The 19,228-nt window shown below is 37.9% G+C and overlaps 2 protein-coding genes across 2 annotated transcripts; both read right to left on the reverse strand.

Annotated features, from left to right (window-relative positions):
- Positions 1–231: 231 nt before the first annotated feature.
- TMEM174 (transmembrane protein 174) lies at positions 232–2,170 on the reverse strand. The gene is made up of 2 exons (XM_015819430.1): positions 1,557–2,170; positions 232–328 (listed from the first exon to the last, which is right to left on the reverse strand). The coding sequence occupies exons 1-2, from the start codon at positions 2,168–2,170 to the stop codon at positions 232–234; spliced, it is 711 nt and encodes a 236-aa protein (XP_015674916.1).
- Positions 2,171–14,188: 12,018 nt separating this feature from the next.
- Positions 14,189–16,855, reverse strand: TMEM171 (transmembrane protein 171). The gene is made up of 3 exons (XM_015819434.1): positions 16,165–16,855; positions 15,019–15,160; positions 14,189–14,448 (listed from the first exon to the last, which is right to left on the reverse strand). Coding segments are annotated over exons 1-3 (771 nt in total). The 5' UTR covers positions 16,793–16,855; the 3' UTR covers positions 14,189–14,447.
- Positions 16,856–19,228: the final 2,373 nt, after the last annotated feature.

A 19,228-nucleotide genomic window follows, 5' to 3' on the forward strand; every position in this document is an offset into this window, starting at 1 on the left:
ACTGGAATGGCAGGGTGATTTTAGAGATGCAAATGCAAAATGTTACACACATAGAAGGAATATGTCCACTTGCATTTAGTTCAGCTGCCTGATGAATGAAGAACTGTTTTCAGCAAAAATAGTTGTCAGTAAAATTCATGTATATGGTTTATATTTATTAAGATTATATACATATGTTGGTGGTCTTATTGAAGTAACTGCAGTCTTTATGGAGCTATTAAGCAGCTCTGTTTATGGCAAAAGTGGGAATAGTTTCTCGTAAGGAGGAGGTAAGGAGGTAAGATCTTCATCCAATATCTCTTCAGCTTCTTCAAGACTGTTAGTTGACCTAGAAATGTGATGGGTGGATGAGCAGGGAGAGAGGCATTTTATAAGACGCAACAATAGCAAAACAAACAAAGGAGATATGAATAAAAAGAGATATTTTAAAACATATCACAAGTGTATTTTGTTATATGGAATGATGGGAACAGGCAGGGGGTCTTGGACATTTGTAGTTAGGGTGGGTTTTATATGCATGTCCAAAACGTGTCTGCATTTCTCCCTGCAAAACGCAAGTGAGAGACAAATGTGCACTTACTGTACAAAAGCTTGATGATGCAGAAAGGTCAATAGAGATTAGTGTGTCTCAGTATTGTTATCCTTATGCTTTTGTTTGAAAATGTGTTATTTAACAGCTGGTACCTTAATTATTGCAGCAAATTCAATATATAACCAAACATCATTTAAGTAGGATTCAGATCATATTATTGAAATACACTGTTGCACCATAAAATGATAATTTCCATCATACCATTATAAGAAAATTGGAGGATATCATTGTTTTGTGTGTAAGATGCAACCTTCTCTTTACTTTATAAGTTCTAATGCTCCAAAAATAAACTCTGGGTCTGAAATCCATGAAGGTCAGGTTGTGATAATAGATTATACACCCAGTAATCCACTCCTTTTATTTTGATTAAATTATTATATACATTGATTGGGCTAAAAGAAAGTTCTTTCAAGATAAGAGAGAAATGTACTTGAGAAAAACACCAACACATGGAAAATTAAAGCTGCATAATGCATGTTAGTGCATTATCCAAGGCGCCTGACGGCAGGACGAGAAGCAACGGGTGGAAACTGATCAAGAAGAGAAGCAACTTAGAACTAAGGAGAAACTTCCTGACAGTTAGAACAATTAACCAATGGAACAACCTACCTCCAGAAGTGGTGAATGCTCCAACACTGGAAGTTTTTAAGAAGAGACTGGACAGCCATTTGTCTGAAATGGTGTATGGTTCCTGCCTGAGCAGGGGGTTGGACTCCATGACCTCCAAGGTCCCTTCCAACTTTATTATTATTATTGTTATTGTTATTGTTATTGTTATTATTATTACTTAAGTGGAATAGCAATAGCTTCAACTTTATAGTTGAAGCTTCAGGCAATGCTTTCACTTAAAGCAGTTACAGGGATTTTACACAAAGACTGATACCAACTCTACTTCCTTAATATCTTCCTTAATAATATGGATCTTGTAGTTTACCCTAAAGTATAATATAGCCAAATAACTTACCTTTCACTTATGATGTCCAATGTAAGATAAGCAGAATAATTCTCTTCAGAAAAAGCTGAGCTGCCCATGGAAGTGACATTATCAGAATGAGAATGGTTAAGAATAGGAATTATTGATGAGGAGCCAGGGAGAAATTCAGAATGGCTCAATACTTCCTGCAAATTGGCTGAATTGGTAGCAACCCTTTCCTGGGTTGGAGAAGGCAGGTCAGGAACCATTGCAGCTCCATGAAGAGTGATGGGCTGCCTAACTGCAGGATAAAGCCCATTGTATGTTCTTTCAGTATCAAGTGACCTTTCTTCATTCTGGTTGCAGGAGTTGCAGGAGAATATTTTAAATTTGCATACAGCAATCAGCAAAAATGTCACACCCATTAACAGCAGAGTGGGTCCAAGCAATCGAGTCCATTCAAAGTGAATAGCACCTTCATATTTCACCCATCCAATCACAGTGAAGGTGATTCCTATAACCCCCAAAATTATTCCAGAGAAAAGTAATGCACCGCCAGCTTTGTCATCATCAGATGCAGGGATTTCAGAGTGATTTGGCTGGCAAGGAGAGACAAAAAACCCATTGGCAGAGATATCTTCCACAGTGTTGTGGTTTTGCTCCATTACCCAGGAGACCAGTTCTGAAATAGCCTGGAAAAGGATATGTTTAGAAAAATATTCCAGGCTGAATGTTCCTATTTGTTACACAAGAACTTTGTTCACATTGATATAGTTAAACTACTGCAGACTCTGGACTTTCTGGTCCTAAAGGGGCCCTTCAGTTTATATTGTGTGTTACTCCAAGTTTGTCTTATCCTACCTGCACTGTCTCCAGAGATAAATACTGACACATAACTTCAGGGTTACATCTAACCTGTGCATCTAACCTACATCTAACCTAAAGGAAGTTCATGCACAAATTACAATTAACCCATCCACCCCCATTTTCATAGTAAAAAAGATACAAGGGTGGAATAGGCAATAAATCTCCTTCATACTTTGTTGTTACTACATTCTCACTTAGAGCAAAAACTCAAAATAAAACTATTGGAAAGTTGCCTTGTCTTACCACTCTTCTCTTTGGCAGTGTGTGTTGCTAGATTTTTGGATATCTTCTGTAGGGATTCTAGATTATTAGAAGTGGGAATAAGTATGTGATCACACCTCTACATTTTACAATGTTATCCACCTATCCTTGAGTCAGCAGAAAACTATGCTGGTTTGGATTTTGCTATCTTATCCCAATCCTGACCTTATGACCTCTGGCCCAGTTGCTTCAGTCACCTGAATTCTTTCCAGAGTAGTGTAATGAGTGAGGAACAGTTATCCACTTTAAGGCTGCTTTTGGATGAAGTCAGAAGAGGAAAATATTACTTTAACAGCTGAGAATGCCTTGGGGCTATCTCATTCAGGAGCTGAGGATAAGATGAAGGCAACATCATAAAGACAGTAAAAAAAAAAGTTGTTGCTGGAATATCTGTAGCTGGGGATATCATCTGGTCCTGCATTTTGGGATCATTTTAGGCAAATCACATTTTTTCTAGAATATATGTTATGGTTAACAAAGAAATCCTATAAAGAATTTTGCTCTAGTGTAAAGGATTCTTTTCTCTAAAGAGTTGAGATCTGAGTCATGATTTTTGATTTCTCCCATTTGGTAAGTCAGATGTTACAAGTTTACAGATGGGAGACAGATTGCAGTCTAATTGAATAGGCTTCCTATCTGAACTATTTTTTTCTTCCTTGGTGCTTCTTCCAAGTAATGTTCCCAGAGTCTATGATTTGGTCTTTTATAAAATATAAAATATAAAACAACATTGCCACAACTAATACCTAAGCTGGTTGCCGAGATATACTTTCTTATTTAAACCTCAGTTTTAATCATTATAACACAGGTACTAGGATCTGTTTATGCTTACACCTCTTTTTTTTTATAAAATTTTTATTAATTTTTATAATTGAACAACAAATAACAATATGATGCATTTACATACACAAGCAAAAAAAATATCCTACTCAAATGCTTACACCTCTTATTTCTCCTCTATGCATGAATCCTAATTCTACTTAAAGTTTTAAGGCTATAATAGTAATTCAGGGAATGGTTTTTGGATCAAATAATATACAGTTTTGCAAACAAAAATAACTTCTAACTGTAATACATCTAATTTAGGTTTCTTCCTGAGACAGCTTGTTTTGCATTAATGCCTTGCAGAAATGCTAATTTGTAGCAGTGAATGAAGAAGACAAGAGTCAGAGGATGGACACGGCTGTTACCAATATCCTGTTTCTAAAGTCCTTGATGAGCATAAACTAGTGGCATAAATGAGTTGAAAAATGTTTCAAAATCTGGTAAATGTATTTTTTACACAGTAGCCTAAAAACTTGCTTCCAATTTGTCATATAACTTCTTTCAGAATTATTGTGAGCTCATAAATTATTAAATTATTTCTAACTGTTCTTTAAACAGCCCCTTTCAAAGCAACTTGCAAAGGTGAAACTCAAAATAAAAAGCAGTGTTTCTCAACCTTGACAATTTTAAGGCATGTGGACTTCAACTCCCAGAATTCCACAGCCAGCAATGCTGGCTGTGGAATTCTGGGAGTTGAAGTCCACATGCCTTAAAATTGTCAAGGTTGAGAAACACTGGGCTAAGTAAAATCAGTAGATGTTCACAAAAAGCCTGACCCAGCTGGTGGTGCAGAAGCTACGAATGCTTTGTGAGGGCATTTGTAGGTTGCTCCTGTGGCAGGCATCAAAACAGAAATAAATTAAAAGCAGTGTCAAAATCTTCACTCAACATTTTTCAGCTTTTCAGGCAAGGGACTTGGTAATTCTGCAAGGTTTTATCCACTGCATTTTTAAAAAAATGATTTTAAGGGAATCAAGAAATATCAGGGGTCTTCAAACTTGGCCCTTTTATGACTTGTGAACTTAAGCGATGCTGGCTGAGGAATTCTGGGAGTTGAAGTCCACAAGTCATAAAAGGGCCAAGTTTGAAGACCCCTGCCTTAAATGGTAGTTCTCAAAAACCTTTCAATGACATTTGAGTAGTTACACTGAGGAAAATAGTAGAAACTGCAATTCCAGAATGTAAGTATCAGGTCTGGGACTAAATGAATAAGAAATACTTTGCCAGACACTTGAACCTATCAACCTAGGGGAAAAGCTAAAATGTAGTGCAGTAGAAAGTTCCAGAATTCTCAAATTACTCAAATGATAATCATCATTTGAATAATTTTGAGGTACAAAATTTAGCTGGGAAAATCTGAATGCCCTCAAAATGAAGGAAAAACAATCAAAATCTTGTATTGCCATCTAGAGGTTGCTTTTGTTTTTTATTTGGCCAAATTTGGTTTGGTTACAAAGATCTGGAATGTTCTGCTGCCCAAAGCAGAATATCCTTGGATGCTCATGGGCTGGAACAGGTAGTGGTGGTGGCACCAGCCAACATGGCCAATAGGTGCTATGTTGATCCCACCCTCTGTGGGTCATTTGACCATGGCACCAACTGAATGGTCAGCAAAATATGTCAAAATATGTATCTACAGGTAAACAATTGTAGCTTGTTAATTGATTAATTGAGAAAGCCCTAATTTCAATTTGAAACAGCTATGGATGACTTTAATATGTCTCAAATATAACCTGGAGTGAGAAGAAAACACCATTATGAGGACATTGTAGAAAAAAAAGAGATGATTAGATATACAGGTAGTCCGAGTATATCCGAGTGCGCTTCAAGGTGTTGATTATCATCTTTAAAGCGCGCCATGGCATTGGACCTGGTTACATCCGAGACCGCCTTCTGCCACAGATTGCCTCCCACCGGCCGATACGCTCCCACAGAGAGGCCCTCATCAGGGTGCCGTCAGCCAGACAGTGTCGGCTGGCGACCCCCAGGGCAAGGGCCTTCTCTGTCAGAGCACCCACCCTCTGGAACGAGCTGCCCCCAGAGATCCGGGTGATTCCGGATCTCCCCTCCTTCCGCCGCGCCCTTAAGACTTGGTTGTTTCAGCGGGCAGGACTGGCCTACGGGTATTTTAAATTGGTTTTAGCCAAATTTTAGTAGAAGCGGCCGATTTAAATATTTATTTTTAATGATTTTTTAAAACTTTGTATTGTATTGTATTAAACTGTCTTTAAACTGGCTGTAAGCCGCCCTGAGTCCTACTGGAGAAGGGCGGGGTATAAATATAAATATAATAATAATAATAATAATAATAATAATAATAATAATAATAATAATAATAATAATAATAATAATAATAGAGCCCAAAATTTATGTTGCTAAAAGTGAGACATTTGTTAAATGAGTTTTGCCCCATTTTACGACCTTTCTTGCCACAGTTGTTAAGTGAATCACTTCAGTTGTTAAGTTAGCGACATGATTGTTAAGTGAATCTAGCTTCCCCATTGACTTTGCTTGTCAAAAGGTCACAAACGGTGATCACATGACCCGGGGACACTGCAACCATCATAAATATGAGTGAGCTGACAAGTATCTGAATTTTGATCATGTGACCATGGGGATGCTGCAATGGTCATAAGTGTAAAAAATAGTCATCACTTTTTTCAGTGCTGTTGTAACTTTGACTGGTCACTAAATGAATTTGAGGACTATCTATATTCATGCTATTATTAAGTCACTCTTAGAATAGAGTGAGCCAAAGGAAGTGTTGAGTTGTTCTGCTTGTTCATCTTCACAGAGCATTTTGTATCATTATTCCTTTTTCTTTATTTTGAATACATAGATTCAAGCCATCTTGGTTGTATATCACACTTTGCTTGCCCTAGTTCTTTCAGAGCCTTAATTTTTCTGACACAATTTTAAAATTCCATTTCTTCTAGGTAGCCTACCCCTCTTTTCACCTCTGATATCTTTTTTTGTTTTCAGATATTTTACTAGACATTTTGTACAGCCAGCTGGTGACTTCTATGATCTTCCTCCCCACTTTCTTGTTAGAATGTGCAGTTGTGCTTTTTTTAGGAACCCCCTCTTTTCTTTTCCTATTAACTTTTGTTGTCATGGAGTGCTACTTCCTAGCATTGTTTAGACTGTAGTCAACTTTTATTTTAATAAACTAACTTTGCTTTAAATTCTTTCCACATCAGGAATTGCAGCATTGCTCCACTGTTCTGTTCAATGATGCTGACTTTCTAATAGGCGTGTCTAGGACTGCAATTTTAATTATTTATTGGAACTTAACATCATATTGTTATGATTATCAAGGTAACAGATATTTCTTAACCCCAAATCTTTTCTGGTAATTTCTGATAAGCATATGAGTAAATAAAAAGTTTAGCAAAAGAGGTCAAGCTCATAGAAGAGGCCAGGTGAAAAATAAACAAATGGTATAAGCTGTCTGGATTATTATTTACAACGATCACAATTCCTGTGAAATTAGTCATTACACAGTTGCAGGGCTGAAGCATTAACTCAATTTAATTTTAACAGTATTTTTAGCCATTGTCTAAGTAGGCTATTTATCTAAGGACTATAACAGATACCATTTATTTGTAAGTGTGCAGTTGCAGAGTCCACCTCAAAGCATTACACATTATTAAAGCTGTACATAAACAACTCACAAAGTGGCAATGGTTCAGTATAACTTCAAATTTAGGCTTTTCTGCCTGTCAAAGAATATGTTCCTATGCTTGCAGTCCTGGATCTGCTCTCTGCATCTTTTCATGTAAATAGCTATATTATTACTCTATTAACATTGCTATTAATGCTACTATATGCTGCTATCTTGCAAAGGGGAACTGCAAGCATAGTTCTACACTGTCACATTTGACTACAAAAAGGGAAATTTTACCAAAAGTGAGGCTTGTAAAAAAAGAGATAGAAAAGAAAAATAAAGAGGGCAATTATAGTGCCTGGAGGTTATTTAAATAATACTTCAACAATGTAAGAAAATACATTGTAATAATAATAGTAAAAAAAGAGAAAGAACAGAGAAATAGAAGAAATAAAAGGAGGATGAGGAACAAAAATTAAAAGGAGAACAAGTTAGTATGAGAGAAATGGTTCACTATTAAACAACAAAGGAATAAAAAGAATGATCAGAATATTGAGAAAGCACAAAAAGTTATCAATTGTTTTAACAGCTGTCTTTATTACAAAAGACACTGTATAGTATATATAATTAACCCTGCATTGACTTTCTCTAGAAGAATCTGAGGAAACAAGAAAACAAATTAAGACATAAAGCAGAGGATCTGGATGGTATTCACCTGAAAGTTATTAAATAACATAAAAGTGAAATTGCTGACTTTCAAGCAAAAACACGCAGTTTGTCAACTAAATAAAGTTCAGTGCCAGAGAGCTGTCAAGTAGCAATTGTTCCACTGATTAATTGTTCTGTCAGGAAATTTCTCCTTAGTTCTAGGTCAGTGATGGCGAACCTTTTAGAGAGCGAGTGCCCAAACTGCAACCAAAACCCACTTATTTATCGCCCGGTGCCAGGTGGGTGTGGCCCACTGGGTGGGTGTGGCTGTGGTGGTCATGGCAGATTGGGTGGGTATGGCCAAAATAGGCGTGATCACCTCGATGTTGCTCATGGGGAGGGACGCCCGTGGGGGCCGGGCAGGGTTCAGGGAGATCCAGGGGTCTCTGGCAGGTGGGGCGGTGGGCAGGAGGCTCATCCTGCAGGGTGAGGCGAGGCAAGGTGAGGCAGGGTGGGGGTGCCATTTTCACAGGGCAAGGTGAGGCGGGCCGGGGCAGCTGCTGCCTGATACCATCAGCCCCTGCACACAGAGGCCAGCGAGTGCATGGGTGCTGGGATGCATCTGGCCATGTGGGACCTTGGCGAGCTAGCAGGTGGCTGGTTGAAGAGGGACAGTTGCCATCTCCGGGGCATGGCACGCGTGCCCACAGAGAGGGCTCTGAGTGCCGCCTCTGGCATGCATGCCATAGGTTTGCCACCACTGTTCTAGATTGCTTCTCTCCTTGATTAGTTTCCATCCGTTGCTTCTTGTCCTGCCTTCAGGCGCTTTGGAGAATAGCTTGACTCCCTTTTCTTTGTGGAAACCCTTGAGATACTGGAAGACTGCTATCATGTCAACTCTCGTCCTTCTTTTCATTATTAAAACATGTTTAAATCAGGTCTAAATTATTTCTGAACAATGCTTGATTTGTATATGTGAGTTCATGTAATTTCTTATTGGTGCTCTACCAAGTAATAGTCAGACATTAAATGGATTGGTGCTTCTGTGAAAACCAAGTGCCTGATCTCTGCAACCAATGCCAATTTGGATTTGGAAGACAAGGCCATGCAGTCAGAAGGGAGAGGACAAGTCTACAACAGCTCAAGATGCATAATCAAATCTGAATAGATTCCAGCCCCTTATCACTTTATCACTAACTTCTCTGATAAGATGTAGCTGAATGTTTGTATGGCAAGGCTTGCATTAGGCAGAAAAGGCAAAACACAGCTTTAAAGACAACAGGTAGAAGTTGTAAGCTGCCTCTGTTGTGGGCTAAAGATGAAAGAGCAGCATAAGGAGACATATCATCTAAAGACATTGGTGAAGTGTAAGAACAATCCCCAAAGAAGCATGTCTTTGTATAGTGAATAATTAACTTGTGAAATTCTTCACCATGAGACATAGTAATGGATATTAACTTAAATGGCTCTAAAAGGGGACTGGATACATTTGTGGAAGATAATTATTATGGTCTTGAAGACTTGTGCCACTTATTGGCTGACTTCAAGTGCTTGAGCAAAAACATGGTGTGGAAAGTGCATATGATTCCATCCTTCAGAGTACAACAAGCTGTGCTCTATATTCAATACAGTATTACCAGCAGCAATATTTCCGTAACTTACCTAAACACAAGTCAATTTCAATTTACAGTGTGCATTTATAGTGAATGCCAAACCTTTTCTAACATTTTATACTCCTTAAAAGCTTTTAGATGGAGCAAAGTAGCTAAGTCAGCATGAGTAAAACTAGGCCTAATGATTATGCAAAAAACAAAATCAATTTCAAAGCTCATGTTAAAAGAACATCTTTACCTAAATTAATGTAGTAGAATGAAAAACATTGTCTTAGAGGGCAAAAAATTATTTTCTTCTAAACCTGCTCTCAGATATACAGTAATACTTATGACATATTGTAATAAGCATTTTGTAAAAGCATTTTGTGACTCTGAAGATTCAAGAAGGGGAGCAAAGAAAGACTAAAATTTTGTTGTTTGTGTGTAGTGTATGCACAGAAAGCATTCATAAGCATTAGATTCAGGACTTTTACTGTAATGGTGAATAGGAATAATTGTTTTCCAAAGAACATTTCAGCATCATGCCATGTCCACTCCCCAAACCCTACAAAGCAGTCTGAAATTGGTTTATTGGGATGTTTTCAACCTTGGAATATGGAGAACTCTTGGATAACACAAGCATTGAAAAATCAATGTTTTCAAATTCAAAACAATTCAAATTCAAAAATAAAACCAACCACTTTTTGCAAGAACCATTTAATCAGTGGCCCCAATGCCTTTATCTCTGCTCCATGAAGGGAAATAAATTATTAATGCCAATCCATATTTTCACTAAAGGCTGCATTTGCCTGCTTCCAAAGGGAAAACAAGTAAATCTGAGCATGTGTAACAGCATAAAGCTGCATGGCTACTAAAGTCAATCATTATCCCTTCTATTTAAAAATACCGTTTTAAGGATATCATCGTGTGTTCTAACAATTTTGAAAACATGTTCCTAACGCTTAACTCCTAATGGCCATAGGTTCTAAAGATGATTAAAGAGGGGGACTACAAAGAAGATGCATAACTTTTAAAGTGCATGATCTAGAATTCATTGCAAAAATCCAGATGACCACTAGACACAGAAAGCTAACCCTAATGTTTGGTTTATCTACTCTTTGATTAGAGTTTGCAACCAAGACATGCTAGTCCTAAACTTCAGGGAAAATTTGGGAATAGGATGGAACACATGGGGCACTTGCATTATGCCCCACTAGCAATTCCTTAAAGATGTTCCTGATATGAGCTCTGAAACATGCTTTTCTTTTCAACGCGAGATCATTGCACAGATCCACTCCTAATATCACTTCTGCTGACCCCAATGCCAAGGCAATCTTGAAAGTCCTGGAGGAGGATTTGAGGCTTAGGAGTCTGGAAGCAGAACAAGAGTTTTTTTCCAATTAGAAAAGTTAATCTACCAAGTATATATAGTCACCTTTCAAAAATAAAGACTTTCTGTCCAGCAGCATTAGCCAGAAGACGTCAAAACAGGCAAGGTGGCATCTAACTGCAATTAAAGTCTTACTCTTTCATAATGCATGCAGTATTGACACACATGCAAAAGAGACTACAAGTGGCATCTTGTTTGTTTTGACCTCCTCTGCATATGCTGCTCTTTTCCTTCCTTTTTTATAATGCATTACAGTGCAATGAAGCCAGAAATAAACTTGTTCATCAGCTGAACTCAACCACCTCCTTGGAAATACAGACCTGGCAGAGTCCTATTAGAGAAATGCTTTAGGTTAAGTAGATGAGAAGCATTTTCACTGGATTTATGCTAAACACAATCCATATGCAAGCAGGAAAAGAAAAACAGGAGCTTGATCTTCATTGAAATGACAGTAATTATATAAATGTGCATCTTGTCTTGTATCATTTAACTTCTATTGGAATGCTTGTGAGATTACCTTTAGAGACTAACTAATACAGGCTAAGTGATTGGCATCAAATGTGCGTTAAGACAAATACTGAATCTAGTACTGTCTCCTTTTATGCTTATTTTGTCAAACTTTGCCCAAAAGAGATGGGGGGAGTACACACACGTATTCAATAATACTGTTTTTATTTGGTATGCACCGATATCTAAGCATAGTACAATACCTATTTTTTTCTCCATCATAGATACACTGCATTGAGCTTGGAATGAGTAAATGGCCCAAACTGCCCTCCAGATGCACTTTACTGATTAGTTTCCACATATAATTCAAGTTGCTAGTTTTCACTATAAAGCCATTCATGGGTCGAGACCTGGAAGGTACCACTTTTTCCCCACCATTTTTCCCTGTCCGGTAAGATCTGGTAGGATTGGCATGCTCCAGGTCCTTTTGGCAAAGCAATATCATCTCACGGTATCCTGGAGCTGTTCTTACCTTTTAGAATAGCTTCCGAAATCTGCATGTGGTGTTATAGCAGGGGTAGTCAACCTTGGCTGTTTTATGATTCGTGGACTTCAACTCCCAGAATTCCTGAGCCAGCTTAGCTGGCTCAGGAATTCTGGGAGTTGAAGTCCACGAGTCATAAAACAGCCAAGGTTGACTACCCCTGTGTTATAAGAAAGCAGACTCTGGGGCAAGGAGTTTTGTGACTGCACTTGTGACATATGTTTGAACATTGAACTGTTGCTCACTGTTGGTTTCCTGATTTATCTTTTTTGTTAGATTTTTTTTAAAATATATTTGCATCATTGTACATTGCCTAGAGTTGGTTTGGTAACTGACACAGTCAGTAATTCAATTAAACGAAAAGAACTTCCATGGATGAACAGAACGCACTTGAATTTGAATCTCCCCGCTCCTGGTCCAACTCCTTAATCTCCACATTATGGTTTCTTTCATAATTATTCCTCATGACTACTCTGAGGCCCTTAATTCTGCAAGATGAAATGTGTCATTTGAGGCACCAAATATTTAAGACACTATGTGCTATTTTGCATTGTGATATTTAATAAATTGTCACACTTACAAATACCTTCAGTATCTTATGTCTTCTGAGCCTTTACAGCAGGGAAAAAAGAGGAAAAGGACATATAAACTCTTCAGAATTTATTCTAGTCTAAGTTGATCCTAACACTTGTTAAGATAGTAGTTGATTTGCTCTGGGTATTTAAACTTCATGCAGGGGCGTTTATGATGGTTCCCTTGTTGAATACCTCTTTAGAAATAGGAAGTTTACCAGTTTAAGGCGTTCTGTCCTGGTTTCTGCTGAAGCTTCCCTTATGGCAGTGGTGGCGAACCTATGGCATGGGTGCCAGAGGCGGCACTCAGAACCCTCTCTGTGGGCATGCGTGCTGTCGCCCCAGTCCTAGGCCTTCAGCTGGGTTTTATAAAACCTTTTCGCTTTAGGCCTCCGCCACTGTGTACAAAAAAAAAGGTTCAATCAGTCAATTTCAACTTCTCGCGGGAAAAAAAAAGATCTTGCAAAGTTGGAATTGATTGAACTTTAGTCCCACCCAGTCTGCTGTTACCACTGCAGCCACGCCCACCCAATGGGCCACACCCACCTAATGAGCCACATCCACCCGGCACCCGACGATGCGTAAGTGGGTTTTGGGTTGCAGTTTGGGCACTCGGTCTCTAAAAGGTTCGCCATCACTGCCTTATGGTTTGACGTCTGAAATGAAAGTGTGTGGCCTGTGGCTCATGAAGAGTGGGCCATCTACTCCGAGACTCTCAGAGCTAACAAGAGTCGCTGTTGAATGTTGACTAGCATATCCCAGCACTGTCTATACTTTATAATAAGGATTGCCAAAGGTCCATACTTCTTTGCTGTCCTTTTTCTGTGCCCTCTCTTTGCAGAAGGCCAGACGTTTGAAGCACAGCACAACACAGTGAACCAAGAAGTCACAATATGTTCCCTCATTTCCTAATTCTCTACTGTGGCCAAGCCCATGAAATACCAATCTCTCCAAGAAGCACCACAATGCACATCTTCTGCTACCACCGTACTCCTCTTCTTCCTGACCTTCCATAGAGTAATGTCTCTTTCTGGCTGCTTAGTGAGCAGTTTTGCTACTTTTATGGTAGCAAAGCTTCCAACTCATTTGTTTGCAAGTCCTTTCCTGCTCACTCAGCAAATGAAAACATCCGCATAGTTTTATTCTCTCCTGACCTTTCTAACACTGATGAACTGCTGGATTCTAACACCAGCAAATAAGCCTGTAGAACTGCCGTTGTCCTTTTTTTGTTTTTTAACTCATTCTGGCTTCCTACTTCAGGCAGGGTGTTCAGCCAACTTCCTGGTTCCTTTTTTTTTTAAAAAAACCTCAAGATGTCAAAGCATCTTTCAGCATATCGACTGGATTTCAAGCAGCCTGCATGAAATTGAGCTGCTGCTGCTACTATTCCTGCCATAGGACCAGTAAGAAAAATGGATGTGCAGGTTAACAGATATACATTTGCTGTAGAAGTGGCCTGGATGGCAAAGTATATTACAGGTAAGGGAATCAACCTATTTTACACTAACAATCACTAACATTTCCTTTGTTGTGTAGGAAATAAATATAGCCACTTGTTTCTGGACAAGCCCATTTCCTCCATCCATGTTCTGGCTACTTTCTTTGTAAACCCCCCAAAATATTTTTTATGCCTGGAGGAAGCCTTTGAGTTGAAAAAGGTTGCACATTCCTAATGTACAACCTACTGCTCTCTTTAATGGGTTGAGGAAATGCAGGTGTGGCCTTTTTCATTCTCCTTTCATCTTATTTTTACCTGGAATTCCTGTAGTTCAGGCATGTCAAACTGCCAGGCCCGTGGGCCAGATGCATCATACCGAAACCGTACCCACCCCATTGCCGGCAATGGGGAAAAAGTCACGATATGTTGCGCGACGTCATGTGACGTCGCGAGTTTGACATGCCTGCTGTAGTTCTTTCTTTTCTTGTCTTTGTTTATCCCTGTTCCTTCCCGTCTTTCTGCTTCAGCTCTGAAAATTTCTTATAGTTGGTGATAAGCAGATGGTAATGGATTAGCTGAGTTATGGAAGGGAAATAAGACACATTCATTATTTACAGCTGCTTCTTTTGCTTTGTAATTCTGAGATGACTCAGAGGAATGACAATGAACTGATTAAGTTTTAGAAGGCAAACTGTTTCCTGATACTGTGGAACTCATTCTCTCTGTAGGCTTCTTATTCACAACTCAATGCTCTGCAAAAACAATAACAAAAATAAAAATGTTAGACATAGACACATTACATATTTCATCAGACATGGCTAATGCTTATACTATTAAGACCAAACCAGACAAGATGTGAGAGATCCATTAATAGATATTTCAATTATTTTAAAAACTTGAAAGCCGGTGCACTTAACAAAGAATTATGAAGAATCAAGGTTGTAATACTAGAGGAAGGTAGCTACTCTATGCTAAACTGGGATTATCTTTGTATCGTTACATGACTAATAGCTGATTTAGAAATAGATAGACAGACAGACAGATAGATAAATAGATAACCTTTTTTGTCATTTTTTACTGTGGGCACAATGGCACACATTAAAAATGAAATTTAATTGCTTGCTCTCAAAGTAAATAATAAAAATAGGAAGTAATAATTACTGTTTACACCAACCTAATTCCAAGCCTCTTAATGGCTTTTTTTTTATCAGTGGGGGGGGGAAATGTGCAAGTCTAATTATTAATCTTCCAAGTCATGCCTCATTTGTTGCTTATTTTTAAAACATTCAAGTATCTAAAACTAAAAGCAGAAATACTCTTACCAATTAATAAAAATACTGTGATATGGTGGAGGATTTTCATTTAAAATAAGTTCACTTGTTACCAAGCTAGGAGTTATGGTCTGCGGTGAACAATCAGAAAAATAAGGTGGTGGGGGTGGTGGAAACATCATTACAGTATCTCCTGTAAAAGAAAGGGGATGTTTTAAAATCAAAATCTTTGGATTTACTGCTCTTTGGAGCAGTAAATAAGACAGTAAATAAGACAGTCAGGCTTCCAAAGTATATTTCACTAGAAATTAACCATGAGCTGGAATGTTTACATCTTTAGACTATTTTCAGTTTTTCAAAATAATTACAGTATATTTTATAATGTACAAGTAATCCTTGACTTATGGCCACAATTGAGCCCAAAATTTCCATTGCTAACTAAGGCAGTTAAATGAGTTGCACCCCATTTTACAACTGTATTTGCCACAATTGTTAAGCAAATCACTGCAGTTGTTAAGTGACTCATGTGGTCATTAAACAAATCTGGCTTTCCCCATTGACTTTGTTAGTGGGAAGCCTAAACGAAACCCAGTCATAAGTCACTTTTTTCAGTGCTATTGTAATAGTCACTACAGGAATAGTTGTACATTGAGGACTACCTGTACTGAATATAATTGAAATACAATCATAAAATGTTCTATCCCCCCCCAAGACATACTGCCGTACAAGAATATTTATATAGAATGTTTATTTATGACTATGACCAAATTATGTCCTTATTTAAAATGCAGACTCACTTAGATTTTATACAGCTTTTTAACTGTACAAATGAGGCTACAGATAGAACCTTAATCATCCTACAGAGAAAATAGACTTATATTAATTACCTATACAATACCTAAAACCATACCCAACAGAAATATAAAGCAACTCAAAAGAGACTTAGTAGGCTCCTGTTTTTTTATGTCTGCCTACATTCTTAAAAAAAGCATACTATGTTGGTAATAAATGTGATTCATCACCAGTAATCTTCCTATAATGGATCACAAATTATAGTGCCTAATATATATGGAAATAAAATATATAAGGATGTTTGACAAAATAACTAATAAAATATATTAGAAGGAAGGAAAGGACATGAGATCAAGGGTTGCTTCTAATAACCGATAAAAATATCCAGCTGGTTTATTTACTTACCTACTGTAACTTGAAATGATTCAGAATTCAGTTGTTCTTCACTGACTGAAGATTCTTGGATGAGGTTTAAGTTTTGTTTCTTTTTAATGTGAGCTATCACAAAGAAACATAATCCAATAAGCACAATTAAAGGGCCCATAGTTTGAACAGAATGAAATCCACAGTCCTGGAGTTCAATACCAGAAGTATTGCTATGGTTAAACTGCTGATAGCGCCATCCTTGACTGCATCCCGGAATCCATATGCCAAGGACACTAATAAGCATCCCACTTGTTAAAAATAAAAACCCAAAGACGAGGAACTGAGCAAACTGACAATTTCCTCGACAAAAAACAAATCCATATACCTGATCATCTTGCAATTGCACATCTCTGAGATAATCTTTGGCTCTTGATTGTGCCAAAATTATGCAAACTAGTCCAACAACTGCAAGCAGAGGCCCAATGATTTTGAAAGCTCCCTTACAGTCACCAAAGGCTCCACTTGGACATGTTTGCAAAACAAACATTGATAGCAAAAATCCAGCACATAACAATGTAATGCCAAAAATAAAAAGGAAAGAGATAAATTTCCTAGGATGTCCATTATCTCCTTCCATTCCAGAAAGGGAGCGAGGAACTGAATACATTATTAAATGAAATCCTCCTTCAAACTGAAATAGAATATGTTTTCTTCTATAAAATCAGAATGACATAACTCTTCAGTAGGCCTGGAAATTAAAACAAAAAGATAAATATAATTAGGCCATAAAAGGAAAACACGCTGATTATCCTTGACATAGAACTGCAAAGTTGAAATAAGATTAACCTATGCCTGCTTAGTTTGGAATGTTATTAGCTATAGAACAAAAACAAAGAACAGTCAGAAATATGAGATATCACAAAAGAAAGTCAGTGGAAATCTTTGGCACATTCTGCAAGTGAGTCTGCCTTTAATAACAGCAGTAAAAGGAAGCTCAGATTAAAACAAGTTTTACAGTGAACAAGAACTTCCAACTCACTGCTTCTTTCTCAGTATCAGCACTATTAGGTAGATGAGCATAACTAGGAAATCATCTCCACAGGGAAACTAAAACTACTTTTATTGAGACTGTGTCAATTCTAAGGAACCAGGTCCACACTTTGCTACAATGCCTATTTACAGTATAAGCATCTCGCCAGACTGACTGCATTCTCTTGGGAATGGTCAGATAAGGCTTGGGGGATATAGGGCCCGTGCTGCTTTCTGCTCTTCAAGGACTTAAACTCCCCACCCCCACTCTAGATGAAGATTCCACCACAAATTGGCCATTAACAAAATCTTTGAATTCTGATTTTTATTAGAAAATTCTAAGGTAATCATACTGAAATCAATCTCAAAGAATTACTACAAGAATAAGCTCCCTTTTTACAACCCTGTAGTTCCTATTCGGGTAGAATCGGGGTGACTGGATAGAGCTAAACATTTAAAGGCCAGATGCCCTTCCTGACGCCTACATGGAGTTCGCAGCAGATATTGTTTCTTTGTGCTCCAGAACAGAAACATTGATTAGGCTCTCAACCTTCCAAGCAGCAACTGAGGATCTTCACCACTAGGCCACCACGCCACTCTTACTACAAGAATAATATGGACTAACTAAGCAGGTACACAATTAAAATGCAAGTAGGGAAATAAACTTTCTAGACTGGAAGGGGAAAGAATTTAACCTAAATAAGAAGTCAAAGAACATCATCTTACTTACTCCTATTAAAATAAAATGCAGGAACTTGGTTGTATATTAGTCACAACACTAGTTAAATACAAATAGTCATGCCTTTATGTCTTTCAAAATTTCTTATATGATAAAGTCTTCTTTGCATCAAGCTTGCTAGCTTCTCATGTAATTTTCTTGGCAACAACATGGAAGTTCTCTGACAGTTCCTATATTCTGTGTTTTTGTTTTTACTTCCCATTTTAGCTCTGATTATTTCCCGGTGGTCTCTCCTCCAGGTCAGTATGTCTGGACCATAATCTGCCATGCTGATTCAATATGGATTAGTAGATAAATGTTTCCAATTTACTAAGTTAAGGCTGAGAGTGTCAGGCTGCAAATCACCCAGCCAATTTCTATACAATCTGGATTGCTTCACTTCTAGCTTAGCGTTTTAATTGCAATACTACACTGGCTCTCTTACATATACATTCTATCTATCTGCCATCCATCCATTCATATTTCCATAATACTTTCAGAATCAGGGAAAAAAGAATACAAGCAATTCATGGTTGTGGAATTAACCAATGAACTTCTATGCTAGAAAAACAATGTGTATGTTTACTATGATTTCTAAAAGTGAAATCATTGTACAATTAACATTAATTAGCTTGAAGTTCTGTTAAACATTCTGTTAAACATTCATAAGAATTTGATAACATTCTCAAAATTATCACTATTTTAAACTTATTTTCAAGAAATTCACTGGTATGATAAAATGATATGAAATATATTCACAATTTTAATGGCACTACATCTGTAGAAAGTATTACAGGAAGAGATTAGGTACATTAATGATAAAGAGACTAGAGAGAAACTTCTCATGGTAGAATGCCAATGCTTTATCTTGACTGTCACTTTATTCCTATACATGCTTATCCAGAAACAGGTCAAATGCAATTGGCTCACATGTAGGCAAGTACAATATCACAGCTTAATTTAGCCAAGAACTAAAAATATGAAACATGATTAGCCTTCAGAATACCAACAAAATTAAAGTCAAGTTTTAAAAATCTTATAGACTACAGTATATTGCCTATACATTGTAATTGCAATCAAAGGATTTCCATTTGTTTAAACTGTATGAAATATTAAAATGATGTGAGCCAAAGAATGTATACAATACTCTGCAACAATTGCCGGTGGCCTTCCGGGTGCGCTTCAAGGTGTTGGTCATCATCTTCAAAGCGCTCCATGGCATCGGACCTGGATATCTCCGAGACCGCCTTCTGCCGCAGGTTACCTCCCATCGGCCGGTACGCTCCCACAGAGTGGGTCTCCTCAGGGTGCCGTCAGCCAGACAGTGCCGGCTGGCGACCCCCAGGGGGAGGGCCT

The sequence above is a fragment of the Protobothrops mucrosquamatus genome, unplaced genomic scaffold (genome assembly GCF_001527695.2).
Source record: "Protobothrops mucrosquamatus isolate PMUCROS unplaced genomic scaffold, P.Mucros_1.0 scaffold919, whole genome shotgun sequence".
In the NCBI taxonomy this organism is placed as follows: Eukaryota; Metazoa; Chordata; class Lepidosauria; order Squamata; family Viperidae; genus Protobothrops; species Protobothrops mucrosquamatus.